Raw genomic sequence first — 20,082 nt, 5'->3', positions numbered from 1 at the left:
CAGGTGAAGCTGGTTGAGCGAATGCCAAGAGTAAAGCTGTCATCAAGGCCAATGGTGGCTACTTTGAAAATTCTTAAATATATTTATATTTGTTTAGTACTTTTGGTTACTACATGATTCCATATATGTTATTTCATAGTTTTTAGGTATTCACTATTATTCTACAATGTAGAAAGGAGTAAAAATATAGAAAAACCCTTGAATGAGTTGGTGTGTCCAAACTTTTGACTGCTACTATTTGTCTGGTCTATCATGGGTCTATGTCTGGTCTGTCCTGGCTCTAAGCCTGGTCTGTCCTGTCGCTAAACCTGGTCTGTCCCCTCTCTGTGTCCCTGTAGCCAATGTGTTGGATACTATAGTGCTACTGAGGAACCCTGTAAGAGACAGGTCAGAAAGCAGGAAGGAGGAGGGTGGGAGTACAGCCCTGGCTCCAGCACAGAGGATCCTCTGGTGTCACTGTTACCCTCACTGTTCTGAAGACTCCAACAATACCTGCAGGTATATTACACACGCACACACACACACACACACACACACACACACACACACACACACACACACACACACACACACACACACACACACACACACACACACACACACACACACACACACACACACACACACACACACACACACACACACACACACACACAAATTGAACTGTGTTGCTACTATGGTTGGTGTCTGATTTTCAAACCATCTTAGAATCAGCTGTATCTATTAGCTTACATTCATGATTACACAGCAGAGGCAATCTGTTATTATCCTATAGAACACCAATTACCTGAACAAAAATACACTGGTGGATTTATCAGGAACTCGAAATGTGTCACAGTGTGTCACAGCCACTGTGGAAGACATTAACTCAGAGGGCAATGGGATATTATTTAAATACAAGTATTATCACAGATTGATTTATGCCCTGCGACTAGTGAGGTCTGGCCTCTTGACCCCATCTCTGGAGACCTCCCATTCCTCACTTCCCTCATCAACTCATTCCTGACAACTGTCTGCGTCCCCTCGCTCCACTCCTCAAGAAACCAACAGTTAACTCATCTGACGTCAAAAACTATAGACCTGTATCCCTTCTTTCTTTACTTTCCAAAAGAGTGTGCTGTCTCTGATCAACTCTCTCGTTATCTCTCTCAGAATGATTATCTTGACCCTAACAAGTCAGGCTTCAAGACAGGTCACTCAACCGAGACTGCTCTTCTCTGTGTCACAGAGGATCTCCGCACTGCCAAACCTGACTCTCTCTGCCTTCGACACTGTGAATCATCAGATCCTCCTCTCCACCCTCTCAGGACTGGGTGTCTCAGGCTCTATCAGATCCTCCTCTCCACCCTCTCAGGACTGGGTGTCTCAGGCTCTATCAGATCCTCCTCTCCACCCTCTCAGGACTGGGTGTCTCAGGCTCTATCAGATCCTCCTCTCCACCCTCTCAGGACTGGGTGTCTCAGGCTCTATCAGATCCTCCTCTCCACCCTCTCAGGACTGGGTGTCTCGGGCTCTATCAGATCCTCCTCTCCATCCTCTCAGGACTGGGTGTCTCGGGCTCTATCAGATCCTCCTCTCCATCCTCTCAGGACTGGGTGTCTCAGGCTCTATCAGATCCTCCTCTCCACCCTCTCAGGACCTCTCTCAGGACTGGGTGTCTCAGGCTCTATCAGATCCTCCTCTCCACCCTCTCAGGACTGGGTGTCTCGGGCTCTATCAGATCCTCCTCTCCATCCTCTCAGGACTGGGTGTCTCGGGCTCTATCAGATCCTCCTCTCTACCCTCTCAGGACTGGGTGTCTCAGGCTCTATCAGATCCTCCTCTCCACCCTCTCAGGACTGGGTGTCTCAGGCTCTATCAGATCCTCCTCCCCTCTCAGGACTGGGTGTCTCAGGCTCTATCAGATCCTCCTCTCCACCCTCTCAGGACTGGGTGTCTCGGGCTGATCCTCCTCTCCATCCTCTCAGGACTGGGTGTCTCGGGCTATCAGATCCTCCTCTCCACCCTCTCAGGACTGGGTGTCTCAGGCTCTATCAGATCCTCCTCTCTACCCTCTCAGGACTGGGTGTCTCAGGCTCTATCAGATCCTCCTCTCTACCCTCTCAGGACTGGGTGTCTCAGGCTCTATCAGATCCTCCTCTCTACCCTCTCAGGACTGGGTGTCTCGGGCTCTATCAGATCCTCCTCTCTACCCTCTCAGGGCTGGGTGTCTCAGGCTTGGATTGCATCCTACCTGGCAGGCCGCTCCTACCAGGTGACGTGTAGAGGATCTGTGTTTGTACCACGTACTCTCATTACTGGTGTCCCCGAGGGCTCGGTTCTAGGCCCTCTCCTCTTCTCTCTGTACACCAAGTCACTCGGTTCTGCCATATCCTCACACGGTCTCACCTATCATTGCTATGTGGATGACAGTCAAATACTTTTCTCCTTCCCCCCTTCTGACACCCAGATGGTGACACACATCTCTGCGTGCCTGGCAGATACTGTATATCAGCTTGGATGTCGTCCCACCACCTCAAGCTCAACCTCGACAAGACAGAGCTGCTCTTCCTTCCGGGTAAGGCCTGCCTGCCCAAAGACCTCTCCATCACGGTTGACAACTCCACAGTGTCAACCTCCCAGAGTGCAAAGAACCTTGGCGTGACCCTGGACAACACCCTGTCATTCTCTGCAAACATTAAATCATTGACTCGCTCCTGCATGTCCATGCTCTACAACATCCTTAGAGTCCTACCCCACACAGGAAATGGCGTATGTCATAATCCAGACACTTGTCATCTCCCAGCTGGAGTCCTGCAGCTCGCTGTTGGCTGGGCTCCATCAAAACCCTGCAACTTCACCAGAACGCTGCAGCCCGCATGATTTTCAACCTTCCCAAGCTTTACCATGTCACCCCACTCCTCTGTACACTCCACTGGCTTCCAGTCGAAGCTCGCATCCACTACAAGACCATGGTGCTTTCCTATGGAGCAGCAAGAGGAACTGCCCCTCCCTACCTTCAGGTTATTCTCAAACCCTACACCCCTACCCTACACCCCAACCCTACACCCCAACCCGAGCGTCTGCTGAATGACTAAGATTTAAATGCAACATTTGAATGTCTCCAGCCACGTATAATAGTGTTTATTACATTAGATTTAGATGGTTGATATAACCTTCTCAGCACCATGAAATGTGTCATTATAAAATAGCTGAGATAGTAAAATCCTCTCATATTATGTTGAACGATTGTTGACAATGGATGTTGGTGATGCTTGTGGTGGTGATGATCAAGATGTAATGATGAGGCTAGTGGTGGTGGTGATGATCATGGTATCTCTCCAGGACTGATGGTTGTTGCTTCACCATGGTGGAGGAAGAAGAGGGAAGTCTCCCTGTGCTGACCTCTGGATGTCTGGGGCTGGTAGGCTTAGAGTTCCAGTGCAGGGTAAGTATGCTGTGTGTGTGGCGTATCTGGCAAAGCCATGAAGTGCAGGCAGTCACTGTAGAAGCACATGCAAACCAAATGTATAAGCTTGTGTAAGTCGTTATAAACCATCTATGACTCAGTACATCTCTCCAAGCAATCTCTTAAAATCAGACCGTATGTACAATGACAGCAATGTGTCATACCAGTCTTGTGTAGAACACAGATTCTTCACCATCAATAAGCAACATTGTAAAAACCCTATAGTCCTTCAAACTGTTGTTTAGTCATTAGGGTTGTGTAGATGTAGCAGTGTGTTTATGGTGTGCCACAACAGGACAACGGGGGTCCCCATCGGAGGAGGGCTGTGGAGTGCTGTACAGACCAGGACTACTGCAATACAGACCTGCATCCTACTTTACCCCCACTGACAACCCCTGGTAAGAGACACAATTCCACCCAGTCAACAAACTGACGACCCCTGGTAAGACACACAATTCCACCCAGTCAACAAACTGACAACCCCTGGTAAGACACACAATTCCACCAAGTCAACAAACTGACGACCCCTGGTAAGACACACAATTCCACCCAGTCAACAAACTGACGACCCCTGGTAAGACACACAATTCCACCCAGTCAACACACTGAAACTCCTGAAACTCTTGTGCGCGAGTGGCTTTCAGAGTGGGCTCCCTCAGCCTGCACAGGGGTGTGATGGGTAGTAACAGTTTAAACTGTTACAAACCACAGTGTAGTGCTGGCTGGAGTGGCATGTGCAGCTCTGGGGCAGGAGGAGACGGGGGAAGCTGGGGAGAGGCAGAGGGAGGCAGATGAAATGGAGCCAGCAGGCTTGGCTTGTTCTCTCACCCTCTAATGAAAAGGACAGCCTCTCCCCAGGGCCTGCTTGCGTTTCCTGCCCCGCCACGGATGTGAGATATCTGTCCATCTGTCACTCCTCTAGCTACACACCAACAGTCGCGCACACACACAAAGACAAATTGATTTGTCAAATGTGGCAAATTGTAAAATGAGATTATTTCTGTGTGTGTGTGTCTATTTTCATGTGTACAGTATGTGTGGGAATGATTTACAGGAGGCTGGCAGAAAGGCTGGCAGTAAGGGCAGCACTGGGCTTCAGGATTTGCCATGGCGATGTCAGTGTGACACCGGATCTGTGAGATTCAGGAAGGGGATGTGATCGACCACAAACTGAGAGAGGAGCAGGGAGAGATAGGAACAAGAGAAGAGGGGAGCAGGGGGAGATAGTAACAAGAAAAGATGGGAACAGGGGGAGATAGTAACAAGAGAAGCGGTGAGCAGGGGGAGATAGGAACAAGAGAAGAGGGGAGCAGCGGGAGATAGGAACAAGAGAAGAGGGGAGCAGGGGGAGATGGGAAAAAGAGAAGAGAGCGTTGGAGAGTACAAAGGAAGATCTTTGAGATTTAGCAATATTTCAAAGTTAACTGTTATAAACACGTTAATGGAGAACTGGTGCTGTTGAGGTGACCCCGTGTTAGGTTTAGATCTGTGGAGCAGACTAACTGCTCTTTCTCTCTCGCTCTCTCTCTCTGCTGTAGATTACGTGGACAGCAGTATCCACCCCATTGCTCTCTTCATCTCTGTCTCAGTGTGCTGCATCGTCTTGGTACTCATCATCGTCTTCTGTTACTTCAGGTGAGAGAAAACACATGGACTTTGACTCTGAGGAGATTGGTAACATAGACCAATGTAATGCTTTTAGCAGAATTGTAGCTTTGTATTACTGATGACTTTACCACTGTGTCTTCCAGGTATAAGCGTCAGGAGTCGCGACCTCGCTACAGTATCGGTCTGGAGCAGGATGAGACTTATATCCCTCCTGGAGAATCTCTGAAGGACCTGATAGAACAGTCCCAGAGCTCTGGATCGGGATCAGGACTCCCCCTGCTGGTGAGACCTGAACCTCATCACACACACATTAGCAACCAGGTTCCACGTTTTATTAGTTGAATGTACAGGATACACATGGTATACAAAAATGTCCAATAAAATGCTTACTTGCAATGGAGAATTAGTCCAGCAATACAGTGTTGTAGAAAGACCTTCCTCTCTCAATGTGCTAGTTATGTTGAATTAGATGTAGAAATTGTGATAATGACTTACAATGATATAGCATATGAAGATGTTGGTGATTACAGTGTTGATGACGATGATATTGATGACGGTGTGTGTTTTTCTGTGCTCAGGTGCAGCGCACCATAGCCAAGCAGATTCAGATGGTGAAGCAGATAGGTAAGGGCCGCTACGGGGAGGTGTGGATGGGTCGCTGGAGAGGAGAGAGAGTAGCCGTCAAAGTGTTCTTCACCACCGAGGAGGCCAGCTGGTTCAGAGAGACAGAGATCTACCAAACTGTCCTCATGAGACACGAGAACATACTGGGTAAGGAGAGATTGAGTGTATATGTGTGTGTGTGTGTGTGTGTGTGTGTGTGTGTGTGTGTGTGTGTGTGTGTGTGTGTGTGTGTGTGTGTGTGTGTGTGTGTGTGTGTGTGTGTGTGTGTGTGTGTGTGTGTCTCTGTAGGTGTGTGTCTTTCTATCTCCTCAAAGATCTCCCCGTCTCCTCCCTACCCAGGCTTCATAGCAGCGGACATAAAGGGAACAGGCTCGTGGACCCAGCTCTACCTGATCACAGACTACCATGAGAGTGGATCTCTGTACGACTACCTCAAGTCCACCACCCTGGACATCAAGGCCATGCTGCGGCTGGCCTACTCCTCAGTGTCAGGCCTCTGTCACCTCCACACAGAGATCTTTGGCACCCAGGGCAAGCCAGCCATCGCCCACAGAGACCTGAAGAGTAAGAACATCCTGGTGAAGAAGAATGGGGCCTGCTGCATCGCTGACCTGGGACTGGCTGTCAAATTCATCAGGTAGAACAGGAAGGGACATGTGCCATGCATCAGATCATGAGTGTAGAGATAACAAAACATCCTTATAGAGCAGAATAGTTCTACTCCATTACCTTTGTATACTTTCCCCTGGTAAAAAACATCAGCATCAGTCCAAACTATTGAATCAGTCTAGCAATACACATTTTTACAAAGACAGTGTTGCTTTATAAATGCAATCTTTCTCCCCCTACTCCTTCCTCTCTCAGTGACACCAACGAGGTGGACATCCCTCCCAACACCAGGGTGGGCACTAAGCGCTACATGCCCCCAGAGGTCCTGGATGAGAGTCTGAACCGGAACCACTTCCAGTCCTACATCATGGCCGACATGTACAGCTTCGGCCTCATCCTCTGGGAGATCGCCCGGCGCTGCGTCTCTGGAGGTCCGGCATGGCCCACAATGTTCTGCTTTACAATGTTTAATATCATTTTCATATGTAAAGTGAGCTTTGATTTTATTGGCATTCAGACATTTGCCAAAATGCTGGACCGATTTGTATAGGTTCTTATTCAGTGTTGTTTTTTAATACTGTTCAGTTATTTGACCTTCTTCCAGTCTGTGTACTATCTTACCTCCATCTCAGCTGTGATGATGCAGTATGTAGAGATCCAACATCTCTCTCCTTGTGACTTGTGTCCTATAGGCATCGTAGAGGAGTACCAGCTGCCCTACCATGACCTGGTGTCCTCTGACCCCTCCTACGAGGACATGAGGGAGGTTGTGTGCATCAAGAGACAGAGGCCCTCATTCGCCAACCGCTGGAACAGTGATGAGGTGAGGAGACCGCCTCTTTGTGATTGTGTTGTATGCTTGAGATCAGTATATTCTTACATAGGTTACTGTGTGTGATGAGTATACAGTATATGATGATTTCTGACCTCAGTGTGTTTGTGTGTTTAGTGTCTCAGACAGATGGGGAAGCTGATGACGGAGTGCTGGGCCCACAACCCAGCCTCTCGCCTCACAGCTCTGAGAGTGAAGAAGACCCTGGCCAAGATGTCTGAGACTCAGGATATCAAACTGTGACACGCTGCTACTGCCACATAGAGACACTCAACACCTAGAGACATGTCCATGGCCTAGTGCCACTCTGCCAGGACCACGGGAGGAGGGCAAGGCGAGTGGGAGAGAGATAGTCAGGGTCTGCTCTCTTTTTGCCCATGCCACTGCCACCTCTGGGATAGAGAGTGTCCCAGTGGGCAGGGTCTGGTCTGGTGTTGCTTTCTGTGAAAGCTGATTGGCTCTCTAAATGAAGGGGGGACACAAGGACAGACAGTGCCCTATGCAGGAGAGGAGAAGTCACTCTCTCCCTCACAGTAGAGGGTTAGGAGGGTGGGGGTCCTGCTCTGTCCATCTAAAGCCATATAACAGTGTTTGTTTTTGTGGTAACACTTTATTTGAACTAGCCACCATCAATCCCCTTCAAACCAATGTCAGAATGTTCATGAAACTTTGACATGTTTACAACATTTATGTAGGGTTATGAGGCTAGTTCAAATAGTGTTGCCGTTGTTGCCCATTGTGCTATTTATTTGTCTTTTTTTTTTTTTACAACTGTAGAGAAATCTCTACATACTGTTGGAAGTGAAGTATATATCTCTTGCAGCATTACAGCTTTAGAAACCCAGGCATTTGTTTCTTCTATTCACACAGGAAAACACACAGCTTCAATATTGACCTACATGTGGGCCATTTGACTATCCAAGGGAGCCATTCTTAGTCCCCTGAAATGTCTATGTACTGTTTCAACAACTGACTATAGGAGAAAATGATACAACATGGTTAATACGCTTGGGAGTGATGTTACTCAGGCTAGCTGATGGTTAATACGCTTGGGAGTGATGTTACTCAGGCTAGCTGATGGTTAATACGCTTGGGATGGATGTTACTCAGGCTAGCTGATGGTTAATACGCTTGGGAGTGATGTTACTCAGGCTAGCTGATGGTTAATACGCTTGGGATGGATGTTACTCAGGCTAGCTGATGGTTAATACGCTTGGGAGTGATGTTACTCAGGCTAGCTGATGGTTAATACGCTTGGGATGGATGTTACTCAGGCTAGCTGATGGTTAATAAGCTTGGGAGTGATGTTACTCAGGCTAGCTGATGGTTAATACGCTTGGGATGGATGTTACTCAGGCTAGCTGATGGTTAATACGCTTGGGAGGGATGTTACTCAGGCTAGCTGATGGTTAATAAGCTTGGGAGTGATGTTACTCAGGCTAGCTGATGGCTAATACGCTTGGGGGTGATGTTACTCAGGCTAGCTGATGGTTAATACGCTTGGGATGGATGTTAATCAGGCTAGCTGATGGTTAATACGCTTGGGAGTGATGTTACGCAGGCTAGCTGATGGTTAATACGCTTGGGAGTGATGTTACTCAGGCTAGCTGATGGTTAATAAGCTTGGGAGTGATGTTACTCAGGCTAGCTGATGGTTAATACGCTTGGGAGTGATGTTACTCAAGCTAGCTGATGGTTAATACACTTGGGAGTGATGTTACTCAGGCTAGCTGATGGTTAATACGCTTGGGAGTGATGTTACTCAGGCTAGCTGATGGTTAATACGCTTGGGATGGATGTTACTCAGGCTAGCTGATGGTTAATAAGCTTGGGAGTGATGTTACTCAGGCTAGCTGATGGTTAATACGCTTGGGGGTGATGTTACTCAGGCTAGCTGATGGTTACTACGCTTGGGAGGGATGTTACTCAGGCTAGCTGATGGTTAATACGCTTGGGGGTGATGTTACTCAGGCTAGCTGATGGTTAATACGCTTGGGAGTGATGTTACTCAGGCTAGCTGATGGTTAATACGCTTGGGAGTGATGTTACTCAGGCTAGCTGATGGTTAATATGCTTGGGAGTGATGTTACTCAGGCTAGCTGATGGTTAATACGCTTGGGAGTGATGTTACTCAGGCTAGCTGATGGTTAATAAGCTTGGGAGTGATGTTACTCAGGCTAGCTGATGGTTAATAAGCTTGGGAGTGATGTTACTCAGGCTAGCTGATGGTTAATACGCTTGGGAGAGATGTTACTCAGGCTAGCTGATGGTTAATAAGCTTGGGAGTGATGTTACTCAGGCTAGCTGATGGTTAATACGCTTGGGAGAGATGTTACTCAGGCTAGCTGATGGTTAATACGCTTGGGGGTGATGTTACTCAGGCTAGCTGATGGTTAATACGCTTGGGAGTGATGTTACTCAGGCTAGCTGATGGTTAATACGCTTGGGAGTGATGTTACTCAGGCTAGCTGATGGTTAATACGCTTGGGAGTGATGTTACTCAGGCTAGCTGATGGTTAATACGCTTGGGAGTGATGGTTACTCAGGCTAGCTGATGGTTAATACGCTTGGGAGTGATGTTACTCAGGCTAGCTGATGGTTAATACGCTTGGGAGTGATGTTACTCAGGCTAGCTGATGGTTAATACGCTTGGGAGTGATGTTACTCAGGCTAGCTGATGGTTAATACGCTTGGGAGAGATGTTACTCAGGCTAGCTGATGGTTAATACGCTTTGGGGGTGATGTTACTCAGGCTAGCTGATGGTTAATACGCTTGGGAGTGATGTTACTCAGGCTAGCTGATGGTTAATACGCTTGGGAGTGATGTTACTCAGGCTAGCTGATGGTTAATACGCTTGGGAGTGATGTTACTCAGGCTAGCTGATGGTTAATACGCTTGGGAGTGATGTTACTCAGGCTAGCTGATGGTTAATACGCTTGGGAGTGATGTTACTCTAGCTGATGGTTAATACTAGCTGATGGTTAATACGCTTGGGAGTGATGTTACTCAGGCTAGCTGATGGTTAATACGCTTGGGAGTGATGTTACTCAGGCTAGCTGATGGTTAATACGCTTGGGAGTGATGCTACTCAGGCTAGCTGATGGTTAATACGCTTGGGAGTGATGTTACTCAGGCTAGCTGATGGTTAATACGCTTGGGAGAGATGTTACTCAGGCTAGCTGATGGTTAATAAGCTTGGGAGTAATGTTACTCAGGCTAGCTGATGGTTAATACGCTTGGGAGAGATGTTACTCAGGCTAGCTGATGGTTAATACGCTTGGGGGTGATGTTACTCAGGCTAGCTGATGGTTAATACGCTTGGGAGTGATGTTACTCAGGCTAGCTGATGGTTAATACGCTTGGGAGTGATGTTACTCAGGCTAGCTGATGGTTAATACGCTTGGGAGTGATGTTACTCAGGCTAGCTGATGGTTAATACGCTTGGGAGTGATGTTACTCAGGCTAGCTGATGGTTAATACGCTTGGGAGTGATGTTACTCAGGCTAGCTGATGGTTAATACGCTTGGGAGGGATGTTACTCAGGCTAGCTGATGGTTAATACGCTTGGGAGTGATGTTACTCAGGCTAGCTGATGGTTAATACGCTTGGGAGTGATGTTACTCAGGCTAGCGGAGTCATGCCAATAAGATGGTCTCCCCCATGGTTGTCTTACTGTAATATGAAGAAATCTCCCCTCACCGTATTGAATTGTTAATAATAATATTGAAATGTATTCATACTGATGGACTTAATCATGTTAAATGTCAGTTTTGGTTGTTTGCCTTTGGCTTGTCTACAGAATAACTCCCTGACCGTCCACTCCACCACTATGGCGTGTGCCTTATTTAATCTGTACATATGTGTATAAGAGAGTGTGTGGACCAGGAGAACATTCCCTAATAAAATGATGTCAACGTCTATATCGTCTCCTTTTTAGAGGAATTCGATGATTTCTTTCACTCACTCACTCACACTCACTCACTCACTCACTCACTCACTCACTCACTCACTCACACACACACACACACACACACACACACACACACACACACACACACACACACACACACACACACACACACACACACACACACACACACACACACACACACACACACACACACACACACACACACACACGAAAACAGCAGAAATATCCTACAGGAATAGGAAAATCAAGGAAATCCCACACCTTGGGTCAAAGGGAGCTGTGGTTAGGGGTATGGTAGAGCATGGTTTCCCAAACTCGGACCCCAGAGGGTGCACTACACAGCTGATTCAAATCTCAACTAATCATCAAGGTTTGATTATTAAAATCAGCTGTGTAGTTAGGGGGAAAAACGAAACACGCACCTCTTGGGGTTGAGGACCGAGTGTTGGAAACACTGTGGTCGTTAGTGTTAGGGTTGAACCAAGATGTGGAAAAGGAGAGTCGGACTCTGCATTCAGTGTTGCATATAAATATAATTTATTATTAGTTTTAAAAATTATTTCTTACACTTTGTACAGGAACTTGACAGAGGAAATGCAAGCATTTGCAAGTAACATGAGAGTCAGAACAAGAATTAGCTACGTTCTCACTATACAATATTACCCATGAAGCCTCAAGAGAACGATGGAATGCAACAGCTAGCACTTTTCAGTACCTACATTTTGTTTATAAAGAATGCAAAGTTTGCATAGACGGCTTTAGAAAAATTCCCAACTGTCAAGACAAAATGATTTGAACCAAAACGAATCAAATGACTGTCGTCAGTACTGCTGCTGTAAAGGAATGTTTTGTTGACAGTTATCATCAATTATTTTACACATACACATATGCTATCATACAATCCTTATACTGAATTTCCCATTTCAAATATAAATAAATAGGTAATGCCCACATTTCCCACTATTTCACCTATTTCTATTCCCCCTGCTCAATGTCAACAGCAACTGTCATTCAGTAACTTGGCGCGAAACAATCTAATGACACTTATTTTGACCTGATGAAAGAGAACGCTAGTGTGGAATTGTACATAATATTATGTCAATTATTTGGTAAAAAGACAATCGTATCAGGCTGAATCAGTCCTAAGAAAAAATATATTTGTCTATCAACAAATTACCCATCTTCCACCTTGGGAGACAGACTCGCATCTCTTCCACTACCCTGGTTCTGTCTCATATGAATGAGGTCATCATCAGAGGACCATACATGATGAGAGCAGATTGAGATTCTCCATTATACGGTTCCCACTAGATGACCAACCTGCAAAGTCAGTCAAAATTGTCTATATTGGAAACATTTATGAAAATAATCTAAGGTTAAGGTTAGGTATACGGTTACCAGTGAGGTTAAGGTTAGGGCTAGGTTCAAAATCTGATTTTAAGAAGCTACATTTTAGAACTTCTGATTTTGTAACTTGGCCAGACAGTGATGACCCTACTATGCTGACTGGCATGCAGTGAGCGTTAACTACTGAACTTTGACCTTTGATTGACTGACATCTCACTGACCTCTCAAACAGTTCCATCTATCAGCATCATTGGTTTTATGGGCTAATAAACCAACACTTGATAGCGCAATCTAAACCAAAATATATACTTTTCAAATTAAATAGGCAAATTGTAAATAATTGAAATAGAAAGTAACAAAAAATAATTATAAAACAATAATAATACACAACAGGAATGACAACAGTTAATATTAATGATGACAGTCTTACTAACACTGTAAAAGGTTAGAGTTTTCAATGTTCTGCTTATGTACAGGTTGTTCTACTGGCCTTGTTTCAGTGACTGTCCAGTAGGCGTCATTAACAAGAGAATCCACCAGGGGGCACGTTGACACAATGAAAAGAAAGGGAACACAAGAGAACTCCAAGGCTATGTTTACACAGGCAGCTCAATTCTGATATTGTTTTACTAATTGGTCTTTTGACCAATCAGATCAGCTCTGAAAAAGATCTGTTGTGAAAAGATCTGATTGGTCAAAAGATGGCTGTGTGTAAACGCAGCCTAAAGTAATCAATATTAGACTGCATAAAATACAGGAGACATATTTGTGTATAAATAGATGTGTTAAATACAGACGTATATAGTCACCGAAACAAGTTCTTTCATTAGAAATGTTGACGAGTCCTTAAACAGTATTGTTAGTTCCAGGAGTTACCATGAGGATCCATAGGGCAGTTGAAGTGGGAGGGGCCTTCCCCAATCCCTCTGGCCACACCCCTTCCCATGTTCCTCTGCTCTGAGCCAGTCTGTCACCATAGAGAGACGTCCATGAGGTCATCCAATATATGGACAGAACTATCAAGCGTTTCCTAGGAAACTGTATGACGGTAAAGAAAACTGTACCAGAGAGAGTACAGACAAGGCTCACTAACATCCTAGTTCAATATATTGAAAGTGGAGCGCGGCTATGCTAAGTATATTGAACAAGATATAAACGCAACATGTAAAGTGTTGGTCCCATTTCTCATGAGCTGAAATAAAAGATCCCAGAAATGTTCCATATGCACAAAAAGCTTATTTCGCTCTAAATTTTCTGCACAAATGTGTTTACATTCCTGTTAGTGAGCATTTCGCCTTTGAAAAGATAGTCCATTCACCTGACATGTGTAGCATGTCAGGAAGCTGATTAAACAGCATGATCATTACACAGGTGCACCTTGTGCTGGGGACAATCAAAAGTCACTCTAAAATGTACATGTATACCACATGTAACCACGCCAGTCCAGGACCTCCACTCCCAGCTTCTTCACCTGTGGGAGGGTCTGAGACACGCCACCTGGACAGCTGATGAAACTGTGAGTTTGCACAACCAAATAATTGTTGCACAAACGGTCACAAACCGTCTCAGCGAAGCTCATCTGTGTGCTCGTCATCCTCATCAGGGCTTTGACCTGACTGCAGTTTGGCGTCGTAACAGGCTTCATTGGGAAAATGCGCATCTTCGATGGCCACTGGCACACTGTGCTCTTCAGGGTTGAATCCCAGTTTAAATTGTACCGGGCAGATGGCAGACAGCGTGTTTGGTGTTGTGTGGGTGAGCATTTTGCTGAAGTCAACATTGCGAACAGAGGTTCCCATGGTGGTGGTGGGGTTATGGTATGGCCAGGAATAAGCTACGTACACGAGCACAATTGCATTTTATCGATGGCAATTTGAATGCACAGAGATACTGTGACGAGACCTGAGGCCCATTGTAGTGCCATTCATCCACCACCATCACCTCATGTTTCAGCATGATAATGCACAGCCCCATGTCACAAGGATATGTACACAATTCCTGGAAGCTGAAAATGTTCCAGTTCTTCCATGGCCTGCATACTCAACAGACATGTCACCCATTGAGCATGTTCGGGATGCTCTGGATCGACATGTACGACAGCGTGTTCCAGTTCCCGCCAATACCCAGCCACTTTGCACAGGCATTGAAGAGGAGTGGGACAACATTCCACAGGCCAATCAACAGTCTGATCAACTCTATGTGAAGGAGATGTGTAGCGCGGCATGAGGCAAATGGTGGTCACACCAGATACTGACTGGTTTTCTGATCTACGCCCCTACCTTTTTTTAAGGTATCTGTGACCAACAGATGCATATCTGTATTCCCAGTTATGTGAAATCCACAGATTAGGGCCTAATGATTTCAATTGACTGATTTCCTCATATGAACTGTAACTCACAAAACCTATGAAATTGTTGCATGTTGCGTTTATATTTTTGTTCACTGTATGTTTGTGTGTGTGTCTCTATGGATGTGTGTTCTCTGATGGAAGAGAGGTCTTGCTCTGCCTGTCCTGTGTTTCTGCCTGTCCTGTGTTCCTCTCTCTCTTCTTTTCTCCGTGACTCATCTCTTACTCCTCCCTGGAACTTCCTGTTCTTTGAAGGACGGGTGTCAGTGGTCTGTTGCCATGAGCACAAGGTTCTCATGGCGACCCATCTCCTCCAGCACGGCAGCCAGGCGGCCGAGGTTCCCGTCAGGGAAGTGTTGGGCCTCCCAAAGGTCCAGAATCACCCCCGTAGGACTGGATTTAGTGGCAAAGTAATTCAAATACCTGATATATATATATATATATATATATATATATATATAGAGAGAGAGAGAGAGAGAGAGGCAGAGAGACAGAGAGACAGCGAGAGAGAGACAGAGAGAGCGAGAGAGAGAAAGACAGACAGTGAGAGAGGCAGAAAGGTAGAGAGAAAGAGAGACAGCGAGAGAGAGACAGAGAGAGCGAGAGAGAGACAGAGAGCGCGAGAGAGAGAAAGACAGACAGTGAGAGAGGCAGAAAGGTAGAGAGAAAGAGAGACAGCGAGAGAGAGACAGAGAGAGCGAGAGAAAGAGAGACAGAGAGAGCGAGTGAGAGAAAGACAGACAGTGAGAGAGGCAGAGAGGTAGAGAGACGGAGAGAGAGGTTATATGGAGTTTGCATACTCTGCCTGTGCTTTATGAATATCCAGTGTCATCATTTAAATGAACAAAAACTAGTTTAAAAGCGGACAGTCAAACATTAAATGGTCAGAACTACTTTCATCCAGCTCTGAGCTTTCTGAAAGGTAGGGAGAGGTGGAGTAAGGGTGTGGGTGAGAAAGGAGATAAGAGGTGAGGGAGGGGGAACGATGGAGGGTAAAGTCATCCCTCCTGCTGCTGGTTTAACTCCCACTGCTGTCTGTGATAAGGGAGCCCACACACACACACACACACACACACACACACACACACACACACACACACACACACACACACACACACACACACACACACACACACACACACACACACACACACACACACACACACACACACACACACACACACACACACACACACACACACACACACACACACACATCATACGGTCCCATCCCATCCTCACCTGTCCAGGTTGAGTTTGTGTGCCAGCATCCTCCAGTCGTTTCCTCGGTTCTGTGGGGCGTCCAGGCTGCCACAGAGCTTCTGTCTGATGGAGAGGGGAATGCGGAAGGCATTGGGCCCCACCAGGGTTGTGATGTTACTGGCTGGGTCCAGCAGAGACGTGTCGATACTCTGTGTGTCCTGATGGTGGAGATGGAGGAGAGAGATTGATGTCAGTACAGGATACAACTATTTGAATAGATTGAAATTATTATTTGGGAGAAGATTGTTGGAGCTAGTGTTACAAGTTCTCATTCGAATTAGCGCATGTATTCATAACATTATTCCAGTCAGATAGTAGTAAGGTCTGGACACGCTCAGAGAGAACAGGAGCTACGCCTGGCCTCTAGTCAGATAGTAAGGTCTGGACACGCTCAGAGAGAACAGGAGCTACGCCTGGCCTCTAGTCAGATAGTAAGGTCTGGACACGCTCAGAGAGAACAGGAGCTACGCCTGGCTTCTAGTCAGATAGTAAGATCTGGACACGCTCAGAGAGAACAGGAGCTACGCCTGGCTTCTAGTCAGATAGTAAGATCTGGACACGCTCAGAGAGAACAGGAGCTCCGCCTGGCCTCTAGTCAGATAGTAAGGTCTGGACACGCTCAGAGAGAACAGGAGCTACGCCTGGCCTCTAGTCAGATAGTAAGGTCTGGACACTCTCAGAGAGAACAGGAACAACGCTTGGCCTCTAGTCAGATAGTAAGGTCTGGACACGCTCAGAGACAACAGGAGCCTAGCCTGGCCTCTAGTCAGATAGTAAGGTCTGGACACTCTCAGAGAGAACAGGAGCTACGCCTGGCCTCTAGTCAGATAGTAAGATCTGGACACGCTCAGAGAGAACAGGAGCTATGCCTGGCCTCTAGTCAGATAGTAAGATCTGGACACGCTCAGAGAGAACACAGGAGCTACGCCTGGCCTCTAGTCAGATAGTAAGGTCTGGACACGCTCAGAGAGAACAGGAGCTATGCCTGGCCTCTAGTCAGACAGTAAGGTCTGGACACGCTCAGAGACAACAGGAGCCCAGCCTGGTCTCTAGTCAGATAGTAAGGTCTGGACACGCTCAGAGAGAACAGGAGCTATGCCTGGCCTCTAGTCAGATAGTAAGGTCTGGACACGCTCAGAGACAACAGGAGCCCAGCCTGGTCTCTAGTCAGATAGTAAGGTCTGGACACTCTCAGAGAGAACAGGAGCTATGCCTGGCCTCTAGTCAGATAGTAAGGTCTGGACACGCTCAGAGACAACAGGAGCCCAGCCTGGTCTCTAGTCAGATAGTAAGGTCTGGACACTCTCAGAGAGAACAGGAGCTACGCCTGGCCTCTAGTCAGATAGTAAGGTCTGGACACGCTCAGAGAGAACAGGAGCTACGTCTGGCCTCTAGTCAGATAGTAAGGTCTAGACACGCTCAGAGACAACAGGAGCTACGCCTGGCCTCTAGTCAGATAGTAAGGTCTGGACACGCTCAGAGAGAACAGGAGCTACGCCTGGCCTCTAGTCAGATAGTAAGGTCTGGACACGCTCAGAGACAACAGGAGCTATGCCTGGCCTCTAGTCAGATAGTAAGGTCTGGACACGCTCAGACACGCCTGGCCTCTAGAGATAGAACAGAGAGCAGGAGCTATGCCTGGCCTCTAGTCAGATAGTAAGGTCTGGACACGCTCAGAGAGAACAGGAGCTACGCCTGGCCTCTAGTCAGATAGTAAGGTCTGGACACGCTCAGAGAGAACAGGAGCTACGCCTGGCCTCTAGTCAGATAGTAAGGTCTGGACACGCTCAGAGACAACAGGAGCCCAGCCTGGTCTCTAGTCAGATAGTAAGGTCTGGACACTCTCAGAGAGAACAGGAGCTACGCCTGGCCTCTAGTCAGATAGTAAGGTCTGGACACGCTCAGAGAGAACAGGAGCTACGTCTGGCCTCTAGTCAGATAGTAAGGTCTAGACACGCTCAGAGAGAACAGGAGCTACGCCTGGCCTCTAGTCAGATAGTAAGGTCTGGACACGCTCAGAGAGAACAGGAGCTACGCCTGGCCTCTAGTCAGATAGTAAGGTCTGGACACGCTCAGAGAGGAACCTGGCCTCTAGTCAGATAGTAAGGTCTGGACACGCTCAGAGACAACAGGAGCTATGCCTGGCCTCTAGTCAGATAGTAAGGTCTGGACACTCTCTGAGAGAACAGGAGCTACGCCTGGCCTCTAGTCAGATTGTAAGGTCTAGACACGCTCAGAGAGAACAGGAGCTACGCCTGGCCTCTAGTCATATAGTAAGGTCTGGACACTCTCAGAGAGAACAGGAACAACGCCTGGCCTCTAGTCAGATAGTAAGGTCTGGACACGCTCAGAGAGAACAGGAGCTACGCCTGGCCTCTAGTCAGATAGTAAGGTCTGGACACGCTCAGAGAGAACAGGAACAACGCCTGGCCTCTAGTCAGATAGTAAGGTCTGGACACGCTCAGAGAGAACAGGAGCTACGCCTGGCCTCTAGTCAGATAGTAAGGTCTGGACACGCTCAGAGAGAACAGGAGCTACGCCTGGCCTCTAGTCAGATAGTAAGGTCTGGACACTCTCAGAGAGAACAGGAGCTACGCCTGGCCTCTAGTCAGATAGTAAGGTCTGGACACTCTCAGAGAGAACAGGAGCTATGCCTGGCCTCTAGTCAGATAGTAAGGTCTGGACACTCTCAGAGAGAACAGGAACAACGCCTGGCCTCTAGTCAGATAGTAAGGTCTGGACACGCTCAGAGAGAACAGGAGCTACGCCTGGCCTCTAGTCAGATAGTAAGGTCTGGACACGCTCAGAGAGAACAGGGGCTACAGTAAGGCCAGGGCTAGAGCAAAGCACTCTATCCACTGTGCCCTGTACAATCTGTTTCAATTATCTCTTACTCAACCATTCTCCTTGTGAGGGGGTTGTCAGAGTGCGATTGGAGTGATTACTCCCTTAGAGCTGTGGTCTGTGTGGAGCTACGAAAAATAAAATAAGTCACAAAAGACAAGCTCTCACAGAAAGGGCAGCGAGTGCAGCAGGCTCAAGGCTCACTGTCTGAGTAAAATAGTTCACTGACAGAAGACTAAACTCTCACTCAACCACTGACAACAAGGAGGGACAAAGACATGGAAAAAGACAGGAATATACGATATAACAGCAGCCTCAACTCAAGTTAGCAGTAAGCCAGTTAGACTAAATCAAGTTAGTCTGATTTGTCTGAGCATGCATGCATGATTCAGCAAATACCGTGCCTTCGGGAAGTATTCACATCCCTTGACTTTTTCCATATTTCGTTGTGTTACAGCCTGAATTGAAATGAATTAAATGTAGATGTTGTGTCACCGGCCTAAACACAATACCCCATAATGTCAAAGTGGAATTATGCTTTTAGAATGTTACAAATTAATAAAAAATGAAAAGCTGAAATGTCTTGAGTCAATAAGTATTCAACCCCTTGGTTATGGCAATCCTAGATAAGTTCAGGATTTAAATAAATTCTTAACAAGTCACACAATGAGTTGCATGGACTCACTCTGTGAGCAATAATAGTGTTTAACATGATTTCTGAATGACTACCTAATCTCTGCACCCCGGGCATACAATTATCTCTAAGGTCCCTCAGTCGAGCAGTACATTTCAAACACAGATTCAACCACAAAGACTAAGAAGGTGTCCCAATGCCTCACAAAGAAGGACAGCTATTTGTACTGTAGATGGGTAAGCATTGTAAAGTTATTAAGCATTGTATAGTTGTTCATTACACTTTGGAAGGTGTATCAATACACCCAGTAACTATAAAGATACAGGCGTCCTTCCTAACTCAGTTGCCAGAGAGGAAGAAAATTGCTTAGGGATTTCACCATGAGGCCAATGGTGACTTTAAAACAGTTACAGAGTTTAATGGCTGTGATAGGAGATAACTGAGGATGGATCAACATCATTGCAGTTACTCCACAATACTAACCTAAATGACAGAGTAAAGGAAGCCTTTACAGAATAAAAATATTCCAAAATATGTATCCTATTTGCACCTAAGTAATTCTGCAAAGAACGTTGCATAGAAATGACTTCATGT

The 20,082-nt window shown here is 46.6% G+C and overlaps 1 protein-coding gene and 1 pseudogene across 1 annotated transcript in view; one reads left to right on the top strand and one right to left on the bottom strand.

The window, feature by feature from the left end:
* LOC135548310 (bone morphogenetic protein receptor type-1B-like) overlaps nt 1-9,652 on the top strand; it is a 135,963-nt gene extending 126,311 nt beyond the window's left edge. Inside the window, exons 5-14 of the mRNA XM_064977776.1 lie at nt 339-498; nt 3,325-3,427; nt 3,744-3,846; nt 4,987-5,083; nt 5,200-5,338; nt 5,635-5,827; nt 6,020-6,317; nt 6,545-6,720; nt 6,982-7,112; nt 7,239-9,652. Of these exons, the coding sequence (XP_064833848.1) occupies nt 339-498; nt 3,325-3,427; nt 3,744-3,846; nt 4,987-5,083; nt 5,200-5,338; nt 5,635-5,827; nt 6,020-6,317; nt 6,545-6,720; nt 6,982-7,112; nt 7,239-7,364 (1,526 nt within the window). The 3' untranslated portion in view covers nt 7,365-9,652. The remainder of the gene's footprint in view (nt 1-338; nt 499-3,324; nt 3,428-3,743; nt 3,847-4,986; nt 5,084-5,199; nt 5,339-5,634; nt 5,828-6,019; nt 6,318-6,544; nt 6,721-6,981; nt 7,113-7,238) is intronic.
* Nucleotides 9,653-11,566: 1,914 nt separating this feature from the next.
* Nucleotides 11,567-20,082, bottom strand: part of LOC135548311 (netrin receptor UNC5C-like) — a 257,700-nt pseudogene continuing 249,184 nt past the window's right edge.

The sequence above is a fragment of the Oncorhynchus masou genome, chromosome 11 (genome assembly GCF_036934945.1).
Source record: "Oncorhynchus masou masou isolate Uvic2021 chromosome 11, UVic_Omas_1.1, whole genome shotgun sequence".
In the NCBI taxonomy this organism is placed as follows: domain Eukaryota; kingdom Metazoa; phylum Chordata; class Actinopteri; order Salmoniformes; family Salmonidae; genus Oncorhynchus; species Oncorhynchus masou.
Note: the sequence above shows the minus strand (reverse complement) of the source record. Positions and strands in the feature narration are given on the sequence as shown.